General features: G+C 39.4%; 1 protein-coding gene across 3 annotated transcripts in view; it reads right to left on the bottom strand.

Annotated features, from left to right (window-relative positions):
- LOC134491460 (kelch domain-containing protein 3-like) overlaps positions 1 to 16,524 on the bottom strand; it is a 56,708-nt gene extending 40,184 nt beyond the window's left edge. The window contains exons 1-6 of one of the 3 annotated variants that reach the window (XM_063295232.1): positions 16,162 to 16,524; positions 15,762 to 15,804; positions 14,591 to 14,669; positions 11,399 to 11,487; positions 5,348 to 5,494; positions 4,785 to 4,836 (exon numbers count right to left, since the gene is read on the bottom strand). In XM_063295232.1, the coding sequence (XP_063151302.1) occupies positions 4,785 to 4,836; positions 5,348 to 5,494; positions 11,399 to 11,487; positions 14,591 to 14,669; positions 15,762 to 15,804; positions 16,162 to 16,215 (464 nt within the window). In that variant the 5' untranslated portion in view covers positions 16,216 to 16,524. The remainder of the gene's footprint in view (positions 1 to 4,784; positions 4,837 to 5,347; positions 5,495 to 11,398; positions 11,488 to 14,590; positions 14,670 to 15,761; positions 15,805 to 16,161) is intronic. The other 2 variants (XM_063295231.1, XM_063295233.1) reach the window with 2 other exon arrangements.
- Between the last annotated feature and the right edge of the window lie 1,165 nt (positions 16,525 to 17,689).

Below are 17,689 nucleotides of genomic sequence, written 5' to 3'. Positions count from 1 at the left end.
TGTAAATGAAATAAATATTGAATTTAAAAAAAAATAATAAAATGAAAAATCTCCTATGACAACACAGCTGATAATTTCAAATGACTTTTTCAGCACTGCCTGTAATAAAAATGGCCCAAAAAGAAATAATTGAATACATCAGGGGGCCAAATATCCTATTTCTACCCTTTCATACTTCAGCAAAGGGTCATTACCTTGTTGTGGTTCTGGAGCTTGAGCACCTCAATGATGCCATGAGCTAAACTGTGAAGGGCCACCCAAGATGGGAAGGTCATGACAGAGAGGTCAGACTAAATGTGATCCCTGGGGAAGGTAATGGCAACCCACCCCAGTACTCTTGCCGTGAAAATTAAATGGATCAGTACAACCAGAGATATGTCGGTATACCATCAGAAGATGAGACTCCCAGGTCAGAAGATGGTCAAAATGTTACCGGGGAGGAACAGAGGATGAGTTCAACTAGTCCCAGATGTGATGACGCAGCTAGCTCAAAGCCAAAAGGATGGCTAGCGGCTGACGGTGCTGGTGGTGAACAGCGAATTCGATGATCTAAGGATCAACGCACCATTGGAACCTGGATGTATGAGCCAGGGCAAATTGGATGTGGTTATTGGTAAGATGTCAAGATTAAAGATAGACATTTTGGGCGTCAGTGAATTGAAATGGACTGGAATGGGCCACTTCACATCAAATGACCACCAGATCTACTACTGTGGACAAGAGGACCACAGAAGAAATGGAGTAGCCTTCATAATTAATAGTAAAGTGGCTAAAGCAGTGCTTGGGTACAATCCAAAAAATGATAGAATGATCTCAGTTTGAATTCAGGGCAAGCCATCTAACATCACAGTGATCCAAATATATGCCCCAACCACAGATGCTGAAGAAGCTGAAGTAGAGCAGTTCTATGAGGATCTGCAGCACCTACTGGACAATACACCTAAGAGAGATGTTATTTTCATCACAGGAGACTGGAATGCTAAGGTGGGCAGTCAAATGACACCTGGAATTACAGGTAAGCATGGCTTGGGAGAACAAAACGAAGCAGGACATAGGCTGATAGAATTTTGCCAAGACAACTCAATGTGTATAACAAACACTCTCTTCCAACAACCTAACAGACGGCTTTATACATGGACTTCACCAGATGGACAACACCGAAACCAGATTGACTACATCCTTTGCAGCCAAAGGTGGCAGACATCTATACAGTCGGTAAAAACAAGACCTGGAGCCGACTGTAGTTCAGATCATGAACTTCTTATTGAACAATTTAGGATCAGACTAAAGAGATTAGGGAAGACCCACAGATCAGCTAGATATGAGCTCACTAATATTCCTAAGGAATATGCAGTGGAGGTGAAGAATAGATTTAGAAAAGGCAGAGGAACTAGGGACCAAATTGCCAATATCCGCTGGATAATGGAAAAAGCCAGGGAGTTTCAGAAAAACATCTATTTCTGTTTTATTGACTATTCTAAAGCCTTTGACTGTGTGGACCATAACAAACTATGGCAAGTTCTTAGTGGTATGGGGATACCAAGTCATCTTGTATGCCTCCTGAAGAATCTGTATAACAACCAAGTAGCAACAGTAAGAACAGACCACGGAACAGCGGACTGGTTTAAGATTGGGAAAGGAGTATGGCAGGGCTGTATACTCTCACCCTACCTATTCAACTTGTACGCAGAACACATCATGCAACGTGCTGGGCTTGAGGAATCCAAGGCTGGGGTTAGAATCGCTGGAAGAAACATTAAGAATCTTAGATATGCAGATGATACCACTTTGATGGCTGAAAGTGAAGAGGAACTGAGGAGCCTTATGATGAAGGTGAAAGAAGAAAGTGCAAAAGCTGGTTTGCAGCTAAACCTCAAAAAAACCAAGATTATGGCAACCAGCTTGATTGATAACTGGCAAATAGAGGGAGAAAACGTAGAGGCAATGAAAGACTTTGTATTTCTAGGTGCGAAGATTACTGCAGATGCTGACTGCAGTCAGGAAATCAGAAGACGCTTAATCCTTGGGAGAAGAGCAATGACAAATCTTGATAAAATAGTTAAGAGCAGAGACATCACACTGACAACAAAGGTCCGCATAGTTAAAGCAATGGTGTTCCCCATAGTAACATATGGCTGCGAGAGCTGGACCATAATGAAGGCTGAGAGAAGGAAGATAGATGCTTTGGAACTGTGGTGCTGGAGGAAAATTCTGAGTGTCCCTTGGACTGCAAGAAGATCAAACCAGTCCATCCTCCAGGAAATAAAGCCAGACTGCTCACTTGAGGGAATGATATTAAAGGCAAAACTGAAATACTTTGGCCACATAATGAGAAGACAGGACACCCTGGAGAAGATGCTGATGCTAGAGAAAGTGGAAGGCAAAGGGAAGAGGGGCTGACCAAGGGCAAGATGGATAGATTATATTCTAGAGGTGATGGACTCATCCTTGGAGGAGCTGGGGGTGTTGACGACCGACAGGAAGCTCTGGCGTGGGCTGGTTCATGAAGTCACGAGGAGTCGGAAGCGACTAAACGAATAAACAACAAAAACCCTTTCATAAGGACTGAAGTGGGTGAGGCATAAACTAGCATTTCCCAGACTTGAGAGAACCATTACGTTAACATAGATCAGGTGTATTCCAAGACCATCAAAGAAATGGTCAGGTATCTATTTTCTTAGAAAGTTGGAAAAAATAGACTAAAATTTGAACCTGGAGCCTGACCTATATATAGGCTTTGATTTCTGTGTACTGCAATCTACAAATCTTTTGTGTGTATATGGCTTTACTCTTATCTGTGGTAAAGAGACAAATCTTACCAAATCATGTCTGTGAGTCTTTTGCTGAGTAAACCAGGTCTAAAACTGACCAGGGGTTAAAGTGTCTGGAGAGCTAAGATTTAAGGTTATAGCCATGCTGGTGTGAAATCTGAACAGCTAGATTTGCCTACAACCATCACTACTGGAGAAGATTGTGCCTAAAGACTAAGGATTAAACAATAGGTATAAACACTCTTCCAACTCTGCTAACCAACAATGAAGTTGTGAATGTCTTGCTCCAGTATCAGAACCAAATTGTGACCCTGATGGACCAATTAGTCCAAACAATGGACTGGCAGGTAGGACCGAAAATACCTACAGCAATGGTTCCTATACTAGTTTTGGCGAAAGAAGCTGCAAGTGTTGTTGGAAATAAATAGTTCACACTGAGCAAGGAGGCAATACAATCATTTTAATTCCCATCATATTTGCCAGGCAAAGTGGCTACAGTTACTGCATCCTCTTTGCTTGACAAATATGTTGGAATCCAAATGATTGAACTGCCTCCTTGCTCAATGTAAACTATTTATTTCCCCGAAACCAGACAACTTCCCCACCAACAAAACATGCATACAAATTGTAATTAGCCTAATGATATAGGGAGCTATAAAATGGGTACTCCACCTTTTGTTTAAATTGAGAACAGCTCAGACTTGGACAACTACATATGCTAGATTGTGATGCATCAGAGGACTAACTTCAAGGAATCAGTCAAGCAACTGATTGCCAACTGTGAAATTTGTCACTTCTTTCAAGGTAGGCTTTTATTGTGGGGAAAATCCTGTTGAGTTTTGGCTGTTAGATTTAGATGTGGGCTGGAAGGAAAGAGGATTAAATTAATAGTTTACAGAGGGGTAAAACACAGAGGAGATGAAATCCTTATATCTCAAGTGACTGGAGATTCAAGTGACCTGAGAAATAATGAAATGGTGCACCATTGGACTTTTTGTTTTTTTAAAAGGCTGGGGACAACTAGATACCTTTGGGAAAAATAATAATTTAAAAAATAAGCATGCTTCTGCTGGGTTTCAAGCCAGCAACCTTCTATTTACAAGACAAGTGTTATAACCATTGTGCTATTGTAGCATTATTGGAAAAGACAGCTCTAGAAGGCATTCAAGACAATGGTACCCATTGATTCAGTTGAGGGGGTATTCCTCCTCCTGTGAAGTAATCAGTAAACTGCTGAAGTTAACTTGTAATAAAGTAAAGCCCAAATGGATAGGAATGCTCAAGAAGATGTGAGAGAGAAAAGAGTACTTAAAAACCACACCAGGAAATCACACCTGGAGGTTGCATTTGTTGTGGGAAGGGAGTGAGTAGAGAGTGAAGTCACCAGTTCCTGCCCTCCAGAAATGTGTTGCTGGCCCATTCTGGTCATGGAGTAACTGTGCAGTGTGCATCTGCCCTAAGATACCCCAGATGCCCCACTTTATTTGTTAATAGGTTGTGAACCACCCAGAGTTGCTTAAGATGGGTGGCCATATAAATCATTTAAATAAAAAAAAAATAATGATTTAGTGGATAAATAAGTAGTTGCCTTGTGGTGTGTGATTTGATCCATGAATGAGGCTTTAGACCCTTTTTTAAAATTGTGTAATTGCCAAAATTGTATGAGAGCTTTAAACCTTTAGTGTAAACCTTAAACAGATTTAACACAGTCTTAAAGACAGATACAAATCACAATTACACACTGCAAACCCAGGGAAAAGAAAAAAAAGAAAACTATGCTGCTGCCCATGGATGTACCCATGGGCTGCCCTCTCTCTTTGAATCAGATCCCTGCTCATAGTAACCTCCAAACATTAAGTGTGGTCCATGGCCATAGAACATTGCCCACCTCTGCTTTAGAGACTTAAATGTTCATTTACAATTTCTCTGACAACAAAGGAAAAGAAACACAAAAGCTCTCTTTTGTTTAACACAAAAAGGCTAAAAGAAGAATAAAGATAATCAGTCACTGACCTGGCACCAGGGTTTGAACCAGAGGTTTTCACTGGGGTCCAACAGTGAGACACTGAATGCCAATGTGAAATATTAGAACAGTAAGAATACTTTGATATGAGCAAGAATGTACAGGAGTGCTGGGATATAGTAAATAAAACATTTGAAAACATTTGAAAACATGACACAGGGAGCAAGAGCCATACAAAGCTACTTCTCACAGAGATTTCCCTGGTATTTTTCTATAAATAGTTGTAGAACACTTTTAACATGGTTCGCTGATGACATATACAGGTATATATGGCTAGGCCTACATTTAGGCATGCTTACAGTAGAGCTTAATTCAGTTGGTCAGTGCATTTGCTCTAAGTAGGAATAGCCCTCACGCCAATTTATAAAGAATTACAAGTAATAACAGAGTCTGCACAAAACTATATTGCAGGTTGACAGAAATAAGAAAACAAGTGGGAACGTTTTAATACATTTGCATTCATTTTATGAACATATGCTGCATTTTTAAATAATTCTGGAGTGAATGACATATAGCAAACTAAATCGTCTTGTGAGGATTGGGTTGTACCCACCTGTGTTGAACATATAGAGAACATCCACTGCTTTACCATCTTCCATGCCACCATACACAAAGATGTTTTCACCTACAACAGCTGAACTATGTTCAAGAGTCTGAGGAGCAAGACCACTGGTTGTGATTTTCTGCCAGGTTAAAGAATCTTAAGGTAAGGGGAAAAATAAATAAATTACTCTCTTATTTTGAAGTTGGCTTGGGCAGAAGCCATTTTCTCATTCTGTTTCTTTCACAGAATACAATCACTGAAATATGTGCTACAAAGCAGACTGTTCTTCAGATCTCCATTGGTCTTCTGCAAATTACTGTTTTAAAAGCGGGATCTTTCTGCCTTTTCACTGACAATGTATTTTTTAGGCAAACAGCTGCTGTTTAATTCAGCACTTCCAATTAGGGCTGTGCCAAATGTTGAAGAGCTGCTTCACTTCAACAATGCTTTGACTGAGCTACCCCTTTGAAGCTGCTTTGTAAAGGAATGTGCTTACCCCTTCCTAAATGCATGTGCTGAAGCCTTTTCCAGCTTTTGAAGGTACCAAGGGGTCAGTGAGAATGACAAAAATGGTAAGACTGAATAGCATTTCCTCTGAGTTTCAAGGCAAATTAGGGTCGTTTCATTTATTATGTGAGCTGTGCAAATGAGGAGGTCTGGGGAGTGTCTAAGTTATGGATAGGCACATTATATATTATTTTTTTGCTAAGTGCCACGGAAGTCAGGATTGCTGAATGTGGAATAGTGAACCAAATAGGTGGGCCAGAGAGGGAATTCCTGAAAGACCAGATCCTCAAAATAATGTTCATGGACACCACTATATCTATGGACTTCTCCACAGCAACTTTGGGATTTCATGCTGTTTGACTGTGTTGTTTTGTGATGGAATATGTCACTATGTGCACTGACAAGCTGAAACTCTCTACCACCTATGGTAAAAGGTAAAGGTAAAGGTTTCCTTTGATATTAAGTCCAGTCGTGTCTGACTCTAAGCCGAAGAGCAGGCGTTTGTCCGTAGACACTTCCGTGGTCATGTGGCCAGCATGACTAAAAAGGAATGCCGTTATCTGCCCACCAAAGCGGTACCTATTAATCTACTCACATTTGTATGTTTTCGAACTGCTAGGTTGGCAGGAGCTGGGACTAGCAACAGGAGCTCACCCCGGTACCACCATGAAATTCATAGCATAACACACTCTCAAAATGTGCCTAGTGAACAAAACCGGGGGGGTGGGGGGGAGCCCTGCCTTAAGCCACCACCATCGTCATCATCTGTCAGTGTACCCAGGTAGACCAGACAGGAAACATGACCAGATGAGCTAATTCTACTTTGTTGTAACACTACATTAACAGAAGCTTTCAAGTCTGAAAGTACAAATCTCCCACCATCTCTTTTTACAGCCTGATAAATTAGGGCAGATCCTTTCTAAATTTCTTTCTGTGCTTGTTATGCAACTGAAGGCTCCTTCACCTTTAATCTGATTGTTCCCTAGGCAGCATCTCTTCCCCTTGCCTCTCAAGGTCATTCCTACACATCATTACATCATCCGGAAAAAAAAACCCTAAGCAACTAGCTCTATAATTTTTAAAAATCACTTAAATAACATTCACACAAGCCTTTCACATTTTAAATGCCAGTTTTCCACCAATTATCAGCTGAAAACCATCCTGTTGAAATTTGGCACTATAATTGAAAATGGCTCTAGGGGCTGCAAAAGAAGAAGCTGACAGACATATGCAGCTGGTGGCCATAAATGGCCTATCCCTCAGTAGCAGCAGGTATCTATCATGTTTCATCTAGGGGTTTCGTGGCCATCTATTTCCTTACAGAGGGGAGAAAGAAATTGCAGTTTGCTTTTGTTTTCAAGTTTCCTTGTGTTTTAGAGCTGCAATATATGAGCAGTGCAGGAATTATTTGTAAATAAGCACAAGTCTGCCTTGAAATTTTTGCTGCGAAATACAGGGTCTGGGTTCATACAGCATGCTAACCTGTGATTAACTGAACCATAGTTCAGTCGCCTAGGTTTGTATGACACAGTAAACCTTACATTAATTATACTGGTTGGATTTGCATAACATATTCCCACAACAAACTGAGCCAACTCACCAACCACATTTTATTCTGGGATGTTGTGGTTACCTAACCTATGGTTCACTGTGTTGCACAAACTCAGAAAACTGGATTAATTGAGAAAGCAATGGGTAATTTATCCATGGGTAAGTGTCTTGATCACAGCCAAGTAGTCACAAACTAGCCAACTACAGTTTAGCCTAGTGTGTTGGGTGAACTCAGACTTCTAGAACCCCACCTTCCTGACCCAGGTGGGGGGACAGTATTCCACCCTGCAGCTTAAAAATAAGAGGGTGAATTCTGCCACTATCTGCTGAACTGCTTAGTGAAAGAGTTGTTCCTTCTTGTTAGACCTTTAATGACAAGCAGTTCCATCCCAGCCAATATTTCCAGCCATAGACTAAGTTCATCACACCCAACAGATCCATTCCTGAGACTTTAGGCAACATCCATTTTCTTCATTTAAGGACTGGACTTTACTATTCAGTGGGCATAATCTCTAAATCAGTGACTTTCCCTGGGAGAAAATCACAACAATTCTTGGGATATGTCCCAGAAAAAAAAATACTAGAATGAAATATACAAATACATATACACATATATACATACTATGACTATAGTTTTCTTGAACTGTAACACGGGATGGAAGTTAAGTAAAAGCAATGCATTTGATTCATCATGCACAATGCAAAAACAAACTGGGGGTGGGGGGACCACTGAGCATTTCATAAAAGCATCTTCACCTGATTTCTTATATTGCGACTCTCATTCATGTTTTAAAATAATATCCCCCAAGTTATATATGAGCTTTTCAATATTGTACAATATACACCCGTGCATATGTATATTGTGATCCTAACTATATAGAGAAAACAGTGTCTAATACCTATGTTCAGTCATTGTCCCCGCACAAAAACAGCCTCATTCACATGTAATACAATACTATTGTAATGTAGATAAACTTTGGGCAGTAAAAAGTTTGGAAACATTGTCTTCCCTTTTTAACGGGGGCTTATTATTATGTCTGAACCTCAGCCAGACTGGGTAATGATCAGGCTGACTTGGAATTAAAGGTGGTGTAGACTAGGCCACAAGACTGGGAAAGGCTGCTCTAATTTTACTTTAAAATTAACAACCCCTGTGAATTTGGACAAGATGAAAAAACACATTTAATTAAAAGCAGAAGCAAAACTTCCAATTTTTTCCTCAAAGCTATGCCAGAGAAAAAGGCAAAGAGAGTGTGCATAGCCACAGCTCATGGATGTAATGCTAAATCATTATTTAGTGTAGCATCTGAAGTGGATCAATAAATTCTTTAGTGCAAAAGCCAGTGTTAATCATTTATAAACCACTGTGCATAATTCAGAAACACTGGACTTACAAATGAAGCCCAAGAACAGTAGTAGTACCAATCCTTTAAAGAAAGGTGGTACTATATCACTAGAACATCTTCCTTCCTTCCTAGTAAATTGTAAGGATTGCTTGAAATGTTTGCTTCCCCAGTCATGGCTAGTTGAGGATTTTTCTTGCAGGATTATGCTAGTCTCTGGGCAATAATATAAAACTGTACAGGGTAGACCATGGATTAGCAGCAATGATAAAAGTGTCTTTGTTATAGAATATAGAATCTGCTGTACCGTTAAGCAGTCCTACCAGACAAAATATGAAAACTATCACAAGGCAGTGGAGGAAATCTGGGGTTCTACACTCATCAACATTATGATTCATAATGAGTCTGTGGTAGTTCCCAGGGACTATTCACTGCAGGGACTATCATCCATGCATCTGTCCTTTTCTTTGACACTGCGGAGTCATACCATCTCTCCGGAGATGGAGCTCTCCAGGGTAGAAGTCATGATCCACCTGTTCCCTTTAAAGGGCCTCTCCCCACTGCTGAGTGAAAGTGTTCTCCACCCCTCCTTTGCCAGCATGAGGTCTGTTGACTCCATTGTGGAAGCCTATTCTGCCTCTATTGCCTCTGACTCCTTGCTTAAAGGTACTACCCTGATTATATTTGCACAGCACATGATTACTAAAGCAGTTGGATGATTTCTCTGGTTTTCTTTCCCTATCTCTTCCATATATTGCCAGCCTATGGGAAAAAAGCATCCACCAGTTACAGCACTGCAGCAGAAATGGCTGTGGGACTATGTCCACCATCTTTAGGCTCCTTCTTCTGCCCCTTGTTATACCCCATTCAGTTGTAACCAAGTTTAATTTTTTAAAAAATAGATCGGAATTTTGAAGTAAGATGAGTCACTAGCACACAATTTCTCTCCCCTTTCTTTACTTACGTTAATGTTTGCATCAGACTTGTCAATAAATCTCCTCTGTCCAGAAATCTAGACCTCTACTCAATAGCTAATTGCAGAAGCTTCAAGGACACCACTTGGCAAGTAACTTTTATTGTAGGTATGAAAAGAGTTACATATGTGCAAAAGATCAGTCTACTGTAGAGTACATTTGTTCCATGTTTACAAATGATTCTGTCTTGTCTGGTCTTTGCCTAACCAGCTTTAGCCTTTATAATATAGACAATATATTATGACCTCCAGATTCTTCCATATTTTGTTTGGGAGGAAACAGTGGAAAAGAATTAGTCCTGTCATTTCAGTATTATGCTCTTTCAGCTTGTTATGGTATTATACTGTTACATTATTTCACTATTAGGATATTTAAAGCCCCATTACTGTGTCTTGAACTTTAGAGACAACAGCAGAATGATGGCAGATGAAACTGATCAGGGATCAGATGGGAGAAGACATACCCACATCAGCTTGAATGGACCAATGTCACTTTGCTCCTATCTGCTATCGATCATCTGATTCATCTCTCATATAATGAGTGGTAAAGAATAACAGATTTTATACATCTTTCAACTGCAACTGGATGTTGCCAGTTTAAGTAGGGAAACACTAACTGTGGTATAGCTATGATGAGTGTTACTCATGGGCTGGGATGAGATGAAGACAACATCCTGGGAATACAGATGAAAAATATACTTTGCCAGGTTATGTTTGTTCTGCATCTACTAACTGATCAAGAACTGCTGCTAATCAGGGATGTTGAAAACATAGCCCCTTATTACTGAAATTTATCCATTTGTTGAGCTCCAAAACATCTTAATATCACTAGGATGGGGGAGGCTACTCTAAAAGCCCTCTCAAAACCTCCACATGTATAATATTGTGCAATAGATTGGAGAGAATCTACATTTGCTTCTCAGAAGGTAGTCAGTATTTATTTGCATTGCAAAGTCTTACAACCATTGCCAAGTTAGGGCTGGCATGCTGCCCTGTATGAGGCCCATAGAAGATTAAAGCATTTGCTCTTCTGGAACAAATCAGTCTAAAGTGGGATCTAAGATACGGTGGATTATGAACTTACATTTAGCACTGAGTGAACATTTGATTTGAAATGTTCTCAGTAGGGAATCTAACCTTAGAGCCAAATCACCTTCAGTGAGCAAAGATATATCTAAAAGGGAGTTGTTTTTAAATGAGATACATTCCTTTCAGCTCTTTAGGTGCCATGGGAAAATAAGCTCCAATGCTTTGTGACATAGATCTAATCAAAGGGCATTCATCTTTCATTTGTTCAACCAATATATCTGTGCAGAATGAACTCCAATTTTCCATGAATAGAAATAATAAATAATCTTACTAGAGGGACACCATAAGTTTTGAGCCAGGTCCCAATACTTAATCAGATTTTTGCTTAAAACTTATGTTTTAATTTTAAAAGGTTCAGGTCATTGAACAAAGCTAGTAGAATCCCCACCTTGCTATAGATAGGTAGCAAATACTAGCTTGCCACTTTATAAAATTGATGGGATCATCAGAAGCCACCATGGTGAGTTGTCATTGCTGACCCTAAATAATAATGAATTAGAATAAGAAATGTTTTTTGCAAAACATGAGCAAGAATGCTTCTGACTTGCCATTAACTAAATGAACAATAAATCCTGGGAAATTTATGTTTTTACTCACCAAGATCAAAGATGTAGACTCCTGGAAGGCAATACTCAGCATTCTTGCTTGAACACCCTCCAAATAAATATATCTTGCCTTTTACCACACTATAAAGCAAAGTTGAAATGTTAAAGTCATCAATAAAACTTCTCCCCTCCACCCCATGGTTAGAATTTTCTGTAGAAAAATATACCCTTGATTCCTCAAAGAGTATTACTGACCCATAATATTCTTCATCACACAAATGTATCAATAATCTAATTTGGGAGTGGGCAAGTTTGTAGTCCTCAACAGCCAGAAGTGCTGGCAGGATTCCATGATGTGACTCTGACAACTGCCAGCTGATGAATGTTGGGAAGAGCTGAGGATTATGACAATGTGGGTGTGCTTCCCCACTGTTTCTAGCGTTCATCAGCTGGGCAGTAGAATCAGGTGTGAAGCAGGGAGGGAACAAAGGCCATATGGAAGTCAGCTGAGGGCCACGGGTCATCTGCAGGTCATAGGCTGCCCATATGTGATCTACATTCTGACTGGTTTTTACTTTGGTGCAGCTTATATTTCTACAACTAGTGTTTTTATAGTTCATGTGTATACGCACCCGTCCTTGGCTTGATGACTTCCAGAAGAATGAGGACATATCAATAATAGTGACTAACTCAATAAATAAACAAACTGAGTAACAGAATTTTTTTTTCACAATTAGATCAGGAAATGGGTTCCTAAAGGGAATGCTTTGCTAAAAACTAAAGGGAAAAAAGGTGGTTGATTCCATAAGGAGTCACATGGCATGAAGAAGGCAGTGGGAAAACTGATGTAGTGTTATTGCAGATGGAGTAAAACATTAATCACTTGAGAAAGTGGATGAATTTATTAACCTCTATCCTATCTCACCCTCACCCTGAAAAGCCACACTTGTGCATGGAAAGAAACAGGTCCAAATAGAAGCAAAATTATAAACTTAGAGGCAATGAGCAGGGATGATTTACATGTGAAAATCACTTTCTGGTCTTTTGTGGTGGGTTGAAGCATTTGGTGTGTAGCACCTCACTAACAGGAAAGTTTGTGTTCAGCAGTAGCAGTTCTAGGCAATTTGCTCTATGCCACACTGCAATCATCTGCTCAAGAAAGGCTTGTAGTGATGTGGACACCTTAGAAACCGTCTGAACATGAACAGTTTGTGGCACTTGTCATGTGGATCTCCTTGTAGAAGTCTGTGCAGCCATAAGTAGTAAGGGAAACATGCCCCAAAGGCACCTGGATATTATTTGTAAGAATTCCTTCCTAGGTATTTTTAAATTTCTCTATCAAGAAATACAAATCTACATCCACTGCTGTTTTGAGCACATTTGGGGAGGAAGTGGGACATGAAGTTCACCCTATCACTTTTGTAGCCGTTTCATACAAGTTTGTAGAACTTTGCACATTCTTGCTACTGCCATGCTAGAGTTGGCGAAGAAATGCATTTGATGTTTGGAACTCTATATCTATATCCCCTAATAAATTTGAAAGTGAAGAATAATGACGCCAGCATCCAGACATTAAACATTTCCTAAGCCAAGAAGATATGTTTTCAAACACTCACATAAAATAATATATAGTGGAGCCATTTCACCCATAATGGGCTTCTGAAGAGGAAAAACCTTCATGAGTCTCCCATGGAGAAAAGAAATAGTTCATTTTCACTACATTGCCAATAGTGATATATTCAGTGTAACATGAATCAATTAGAGCAAACTAGTCACAGTGTTATTTATGTTGTAATCTAAAACACTTTGGTAAAAGAACAAGCCCCATTGATCATAATGGCATTATTCTGGAGAAAGCCCAGATAGACTCCATTTCGACTCCCTGCACCAAAATGCAACTGAAGATAATTTAGAACAAAATTGATTGTGGGTTTTCTGACAGTTCAGTAACTGGTGTCTTTTGGTTTTGTTTTTACATATTTGAACTGCTGAAAAAAAATAAGGAGGCAGACAACATCAGATTAATGGCCTTCAGATTTCAGCAGTCTTCATGCTACCTGAAGATTTGTTGTTGTTGTTGTTTTGTGTCAGAAGCACCTACCAAGGTGCTTCTGTATTGAAAGGATTTGCTGGTGACATCACTGTTGCCCAGGGGACACTGGAGGCAGCTCCTTTCATGTCCCTGTTATTTTCCCACCAACGTGGTACCTATTTATCTACTTGCATTTACATGCTTTCGAACTGCTAGGTTAGCAGGAGCTGGAGCAAGTTGACGGGAGCTCACTCTGTCACACGGCTCGTGCTCTCGGCTTTCAAACTGCCGAGCTGCCGACCGTAATGGTCCTCTGACTCAGCGTCTTAACCACTGAGCCACTGTGGCCCCTGCATGAAGATAATGAGACTTAAAGTCAGTCTGGCACCAAATTTGATCTGATGCAGCTGCTTCCTTGGCTGAAGGAATCTGATACTCTCTGGACTTCTAAGGGGTACTGTTGGAATCCAGTTTTGTTTTTGCCAGCTGAGCAAAGCTATAGCACAGAGATGGTGCAATTTCCATTGCTGAAATCCACAAGTGTTTTCCTATATGGGAAATTATATTAAAATGGTGGTTTTATGGATGACAGTGAAGAATGGACATCCATGCACAATCATAAATATGGCTTCCTTACCAAGAACTACCCGGCTGAGATAAGCTATTTGGTGCACTACCAATTAATGGGACAATACAATGAAACATTTTGGAATTCATTTATTCTTAGCTAGGATAAGGACTATAATCAAGTACATCTTAGCTTCAGCATTATTTCTGGAGAAAGTTTCCTTTCTTTAGATTGAATTCAATGGCTTGAACTCAATGCTGCCCAACAGCCTTCTGCAATTCCGTGTCCTCAGTGTGCTGGAGAACAACTCCTATAGCCTGGCTAATGGCCACTTTCTTCTTTCTAGCTCTGTGTGTTTTAAACCAGGTGTGGCTAAGATGGTCTCCATATGGACAGTATCTAAATGGAAAGTATTGAATCAGAAGCAACTTAAAAAAAGATTTCAGATTTTTTGAGCCATTAGAATATAATACAAGTTAAATATGCAGAATGTGTGAAACTCAGTTTACTTCCTAAAAAGGGCACACATTGCCAATCTCCCTTTCTTTTGGGTGGGCGAGGCTTGTGAGATAATTCAGTTTCATTTTATATCTCTGAACCAATAAATGATGGTTATGTTTTCTTTTTCTGAATTGCTTGCTTACCAGAGTGAGTGCCCTTGTCTTGGACAGGGGATGTGTCCATCCTGTGGTAGTCTTTCCCAAGTCAAATCAGTAGGAGTAACTGAAAATTAGGAAATATTTGATATTACCACTATCATTATATAAATCATTATATGTATATGTGATGTGTACACAAAAACATAAAGCCTTGGTATCTAAATAAGATTTCCAAAGTTAAATTATTGTGATGTGAGTTCACACAATTATTTCCCTCCAAGAAAAGCAAGTCTCTATGTCTCTTTGTAAGATCTACATTTTGATTATTATACTGTGGTATATAAAAACTGATATTCTTGTTTACAAGAGAGAATATCTTATTTTTGAAGAAACTGATGGCTGCTTCATGAAAAGATGGGAGAGGGAGAAGAGGAAGCATTTTCACTATATATTTGGAGAATGACTGGCTAGTTTCACACATCAAGCTAAGTCAGAATGTGGTTTCTTTGGTTTTGGTTTACAGTGTCATAATAACCCAGACAATGTGGTTAGAAAACAGTTCATAATAACAAAATCACAGTTATATTTAGCACAATACAGACTCCACGTTTCATCAAAATGATAAAAGCAGCATCACATTATCATGACAGTGTGACGTTGATTTCTTCACTTTCCTGCAGACAGCTCTGGCGCAATGTACGTATCCAGTTGCTCTAAGCCATAATGCATTTTGATTGGTTTAAGCTTAGCATTTATTTGTTTGTTTAATTTGTACATCACTTGATTCCCAGCATGTTGCATGAATCTAGCCATTATATTTATAAAACATGGTTCATGGTAGAGCATGATGTATTAATCCATGCATTGGAAGCTAATTTAACAAATCTTGGTTAAAACAATGTGAGTCATGAACCAAGTTAGTGTGCCAAATCAAGCCCCCCTTCCCCAGAAAACCTGCAGAAGATACACTCTGCAAAATGATGTATTTGTTTTTGTACAACTTTTTATACTAGGAACGTGTACAGGAGAAACAAACACACTACTCTCAAACCATTCCTTATTTTATTGTTTACAATAAAACTCCACTATTTCATAATGATAACCCTTTTTCTGCATTACAAATAACTGCTCTATTACAGTGAAAGATGTGCAACTCCAAAGGGACAGATAAACTCCTGAACATACTGTCTGCTAGAAAAGATTAATAGTATCTCACTTGTCAACATGTAGAAGTCATTGAAATATGTTGGCTGATCATCCTGAGAAAGAAAGAGAGAGACTAAAGTTGTTATTTTATTCAAAGGGCATCAATATTGTCATCTAGATAAGGAAAGATTTTAAAATTAAAGTGTAGTTTAGCTCTCTCAAGTGAGTTGTGTTAGAAATAATAGTCAAACAATTTTCCAGATAGAAGCAGGCATGTGTATGAGATGCCATTAATAGACAATGACCAGAATGTTGTGATTCTTAAGCAAATATTAATGCCCAGTGGAAGAAGAGAGAAGATTTAATCAAACAGCAAAAAGTGGATGAGGCATGCAATTTTTCATAGCATTAGAGCTGATGCCAAATGGTGATCAAATTAATAAGAGATAACAAAGGAAACTGGTACTTACAGAAGTATTATAAAAGGAGCAGCCCCCAAATATAAATGCTATATTTCCAGTCATTACCAATGCATGTCCATGTCTAAATAGTAAATCAAACAATAGTAAATATTTTGGGACACTTTCATAACATTGACACTACTAACTTTCACTGAAAAGAGAGACCAGCCATACTGTTACGCTGATCTAGTACAGATCCTCCCACAGGGCTGAACAAGGCATTCAGTTTCTCATGGCCCCAAACTGCCACAGTCTAAGCTTATTCACAAAAGCCATAACTACAAACATTTCTTCCCCACTTCTTTCTTGAGTGCCATCATCTCTCATCTCCCTCAAAGTGCTATTGGGTACCAGCAGGACAATGTGTAGCTGAGGGTGCTGGAAGTAAGCTTCCTTCAACGGAGAAGCATGCTTTTGCTGGCCATTTTTGTTAACCAAAGTAGAAAAAGAAATTGGCAATGATCACAATTCAGTGGGCCCTTCCCTGGCAATAAAGTCCTGTAAATATGGTGGGACTTTCTTTTGAATGAGCATGTTCTAAATTAGGTGATATGAGCTACACGGTAAGGTGAACATTTCATAGAACCCTTTAAAAAAAGAAAGAAAGCAACTTTGCAGATATGTGGAATCATTTTTTGTTTGCCATTTTATTGATACAAATTCATGGCATTTCCATACTTGAGTGAGATCATCATTGATACTGCTTTTGATCATGATCATCATGATCATCATCTCTTCTTTATTTGTCTCCATCATGTGAAAACCTTCCTCTACCAAATCAAATGAGTATAATTCCATGTTCTTGTCATTTAAAAAAGATGGACTTGGTTAGTTATATAGCATGGACAGAAATTACGGAAATTGGGACAAAGATGCTGTTCACGTGTCAACAATCACAACAATAATCCAATCAGTTTCTAAGCTGCAGTTCTTACCTAGTTTCTAGGGTTTTCTGGAATGTGGTCACTGGGACTATATGGAGTTCTGTAATATTTATTCATTAACTTTTATTTTTAAACTAATGTTAATTTTTTATTTAACAATAGTTAAATTAGGACTCAGAATTCCCGTTTGCTACTCTAGAGCAAGAGACTTATGAAACTGCAAAAACAAGATTGAAACCAAAATCTAAAAGTACAATGGATATATTAAAATACCAACCTAGAAGGGTGAGAACCAGTCAGAAAATTAACCAACATCAGGAGAAGCCATGGGTGTCATGGTCCCTGGAAAACATCGTAACGGGTTCCCATGCCATGGTGCTGACATGAGTTGCTGTACGGGAGGGGGCTGCTCCTGCTCCTTGTACCAGGCTGCGATGCGAGGAGTGAAGAATGAGGAATGCATGTTTGGGTTATCTTGCCTTGTCGAGGACGTTTCCCGCAGACCAGCAGGAACCGTTAGGGGCACCTTCAGGGCATGGAATTGTGTTGACTTTGGGGGGAGGGACTGGAAGCCGTTTGGGTTTTAATTGGGAGACATCCCGCGCTTTTACTATTCTCAGCTTTGCTTGTGATCCTGCATACTATTCATTATT

This window comes from Candoia aspera, chromosome 2 (genome assembly GCF_035149785.1).
Source record: "Candoia aspera isolate rCanAsp1 chromosome 2, rCanAsp1.hap2, whole genome shotgun sequence".
Lineage (NCBI taxonomy): Eukaryota > Metazoa > Chordata > Lepidosauria > Squamata > Boidae > Candoia > Candoia aspera.
Note: the sequence above shows the minus strand (reverse complement) of the source record. Positions and strands in the feature narration are given on the sequence as shown.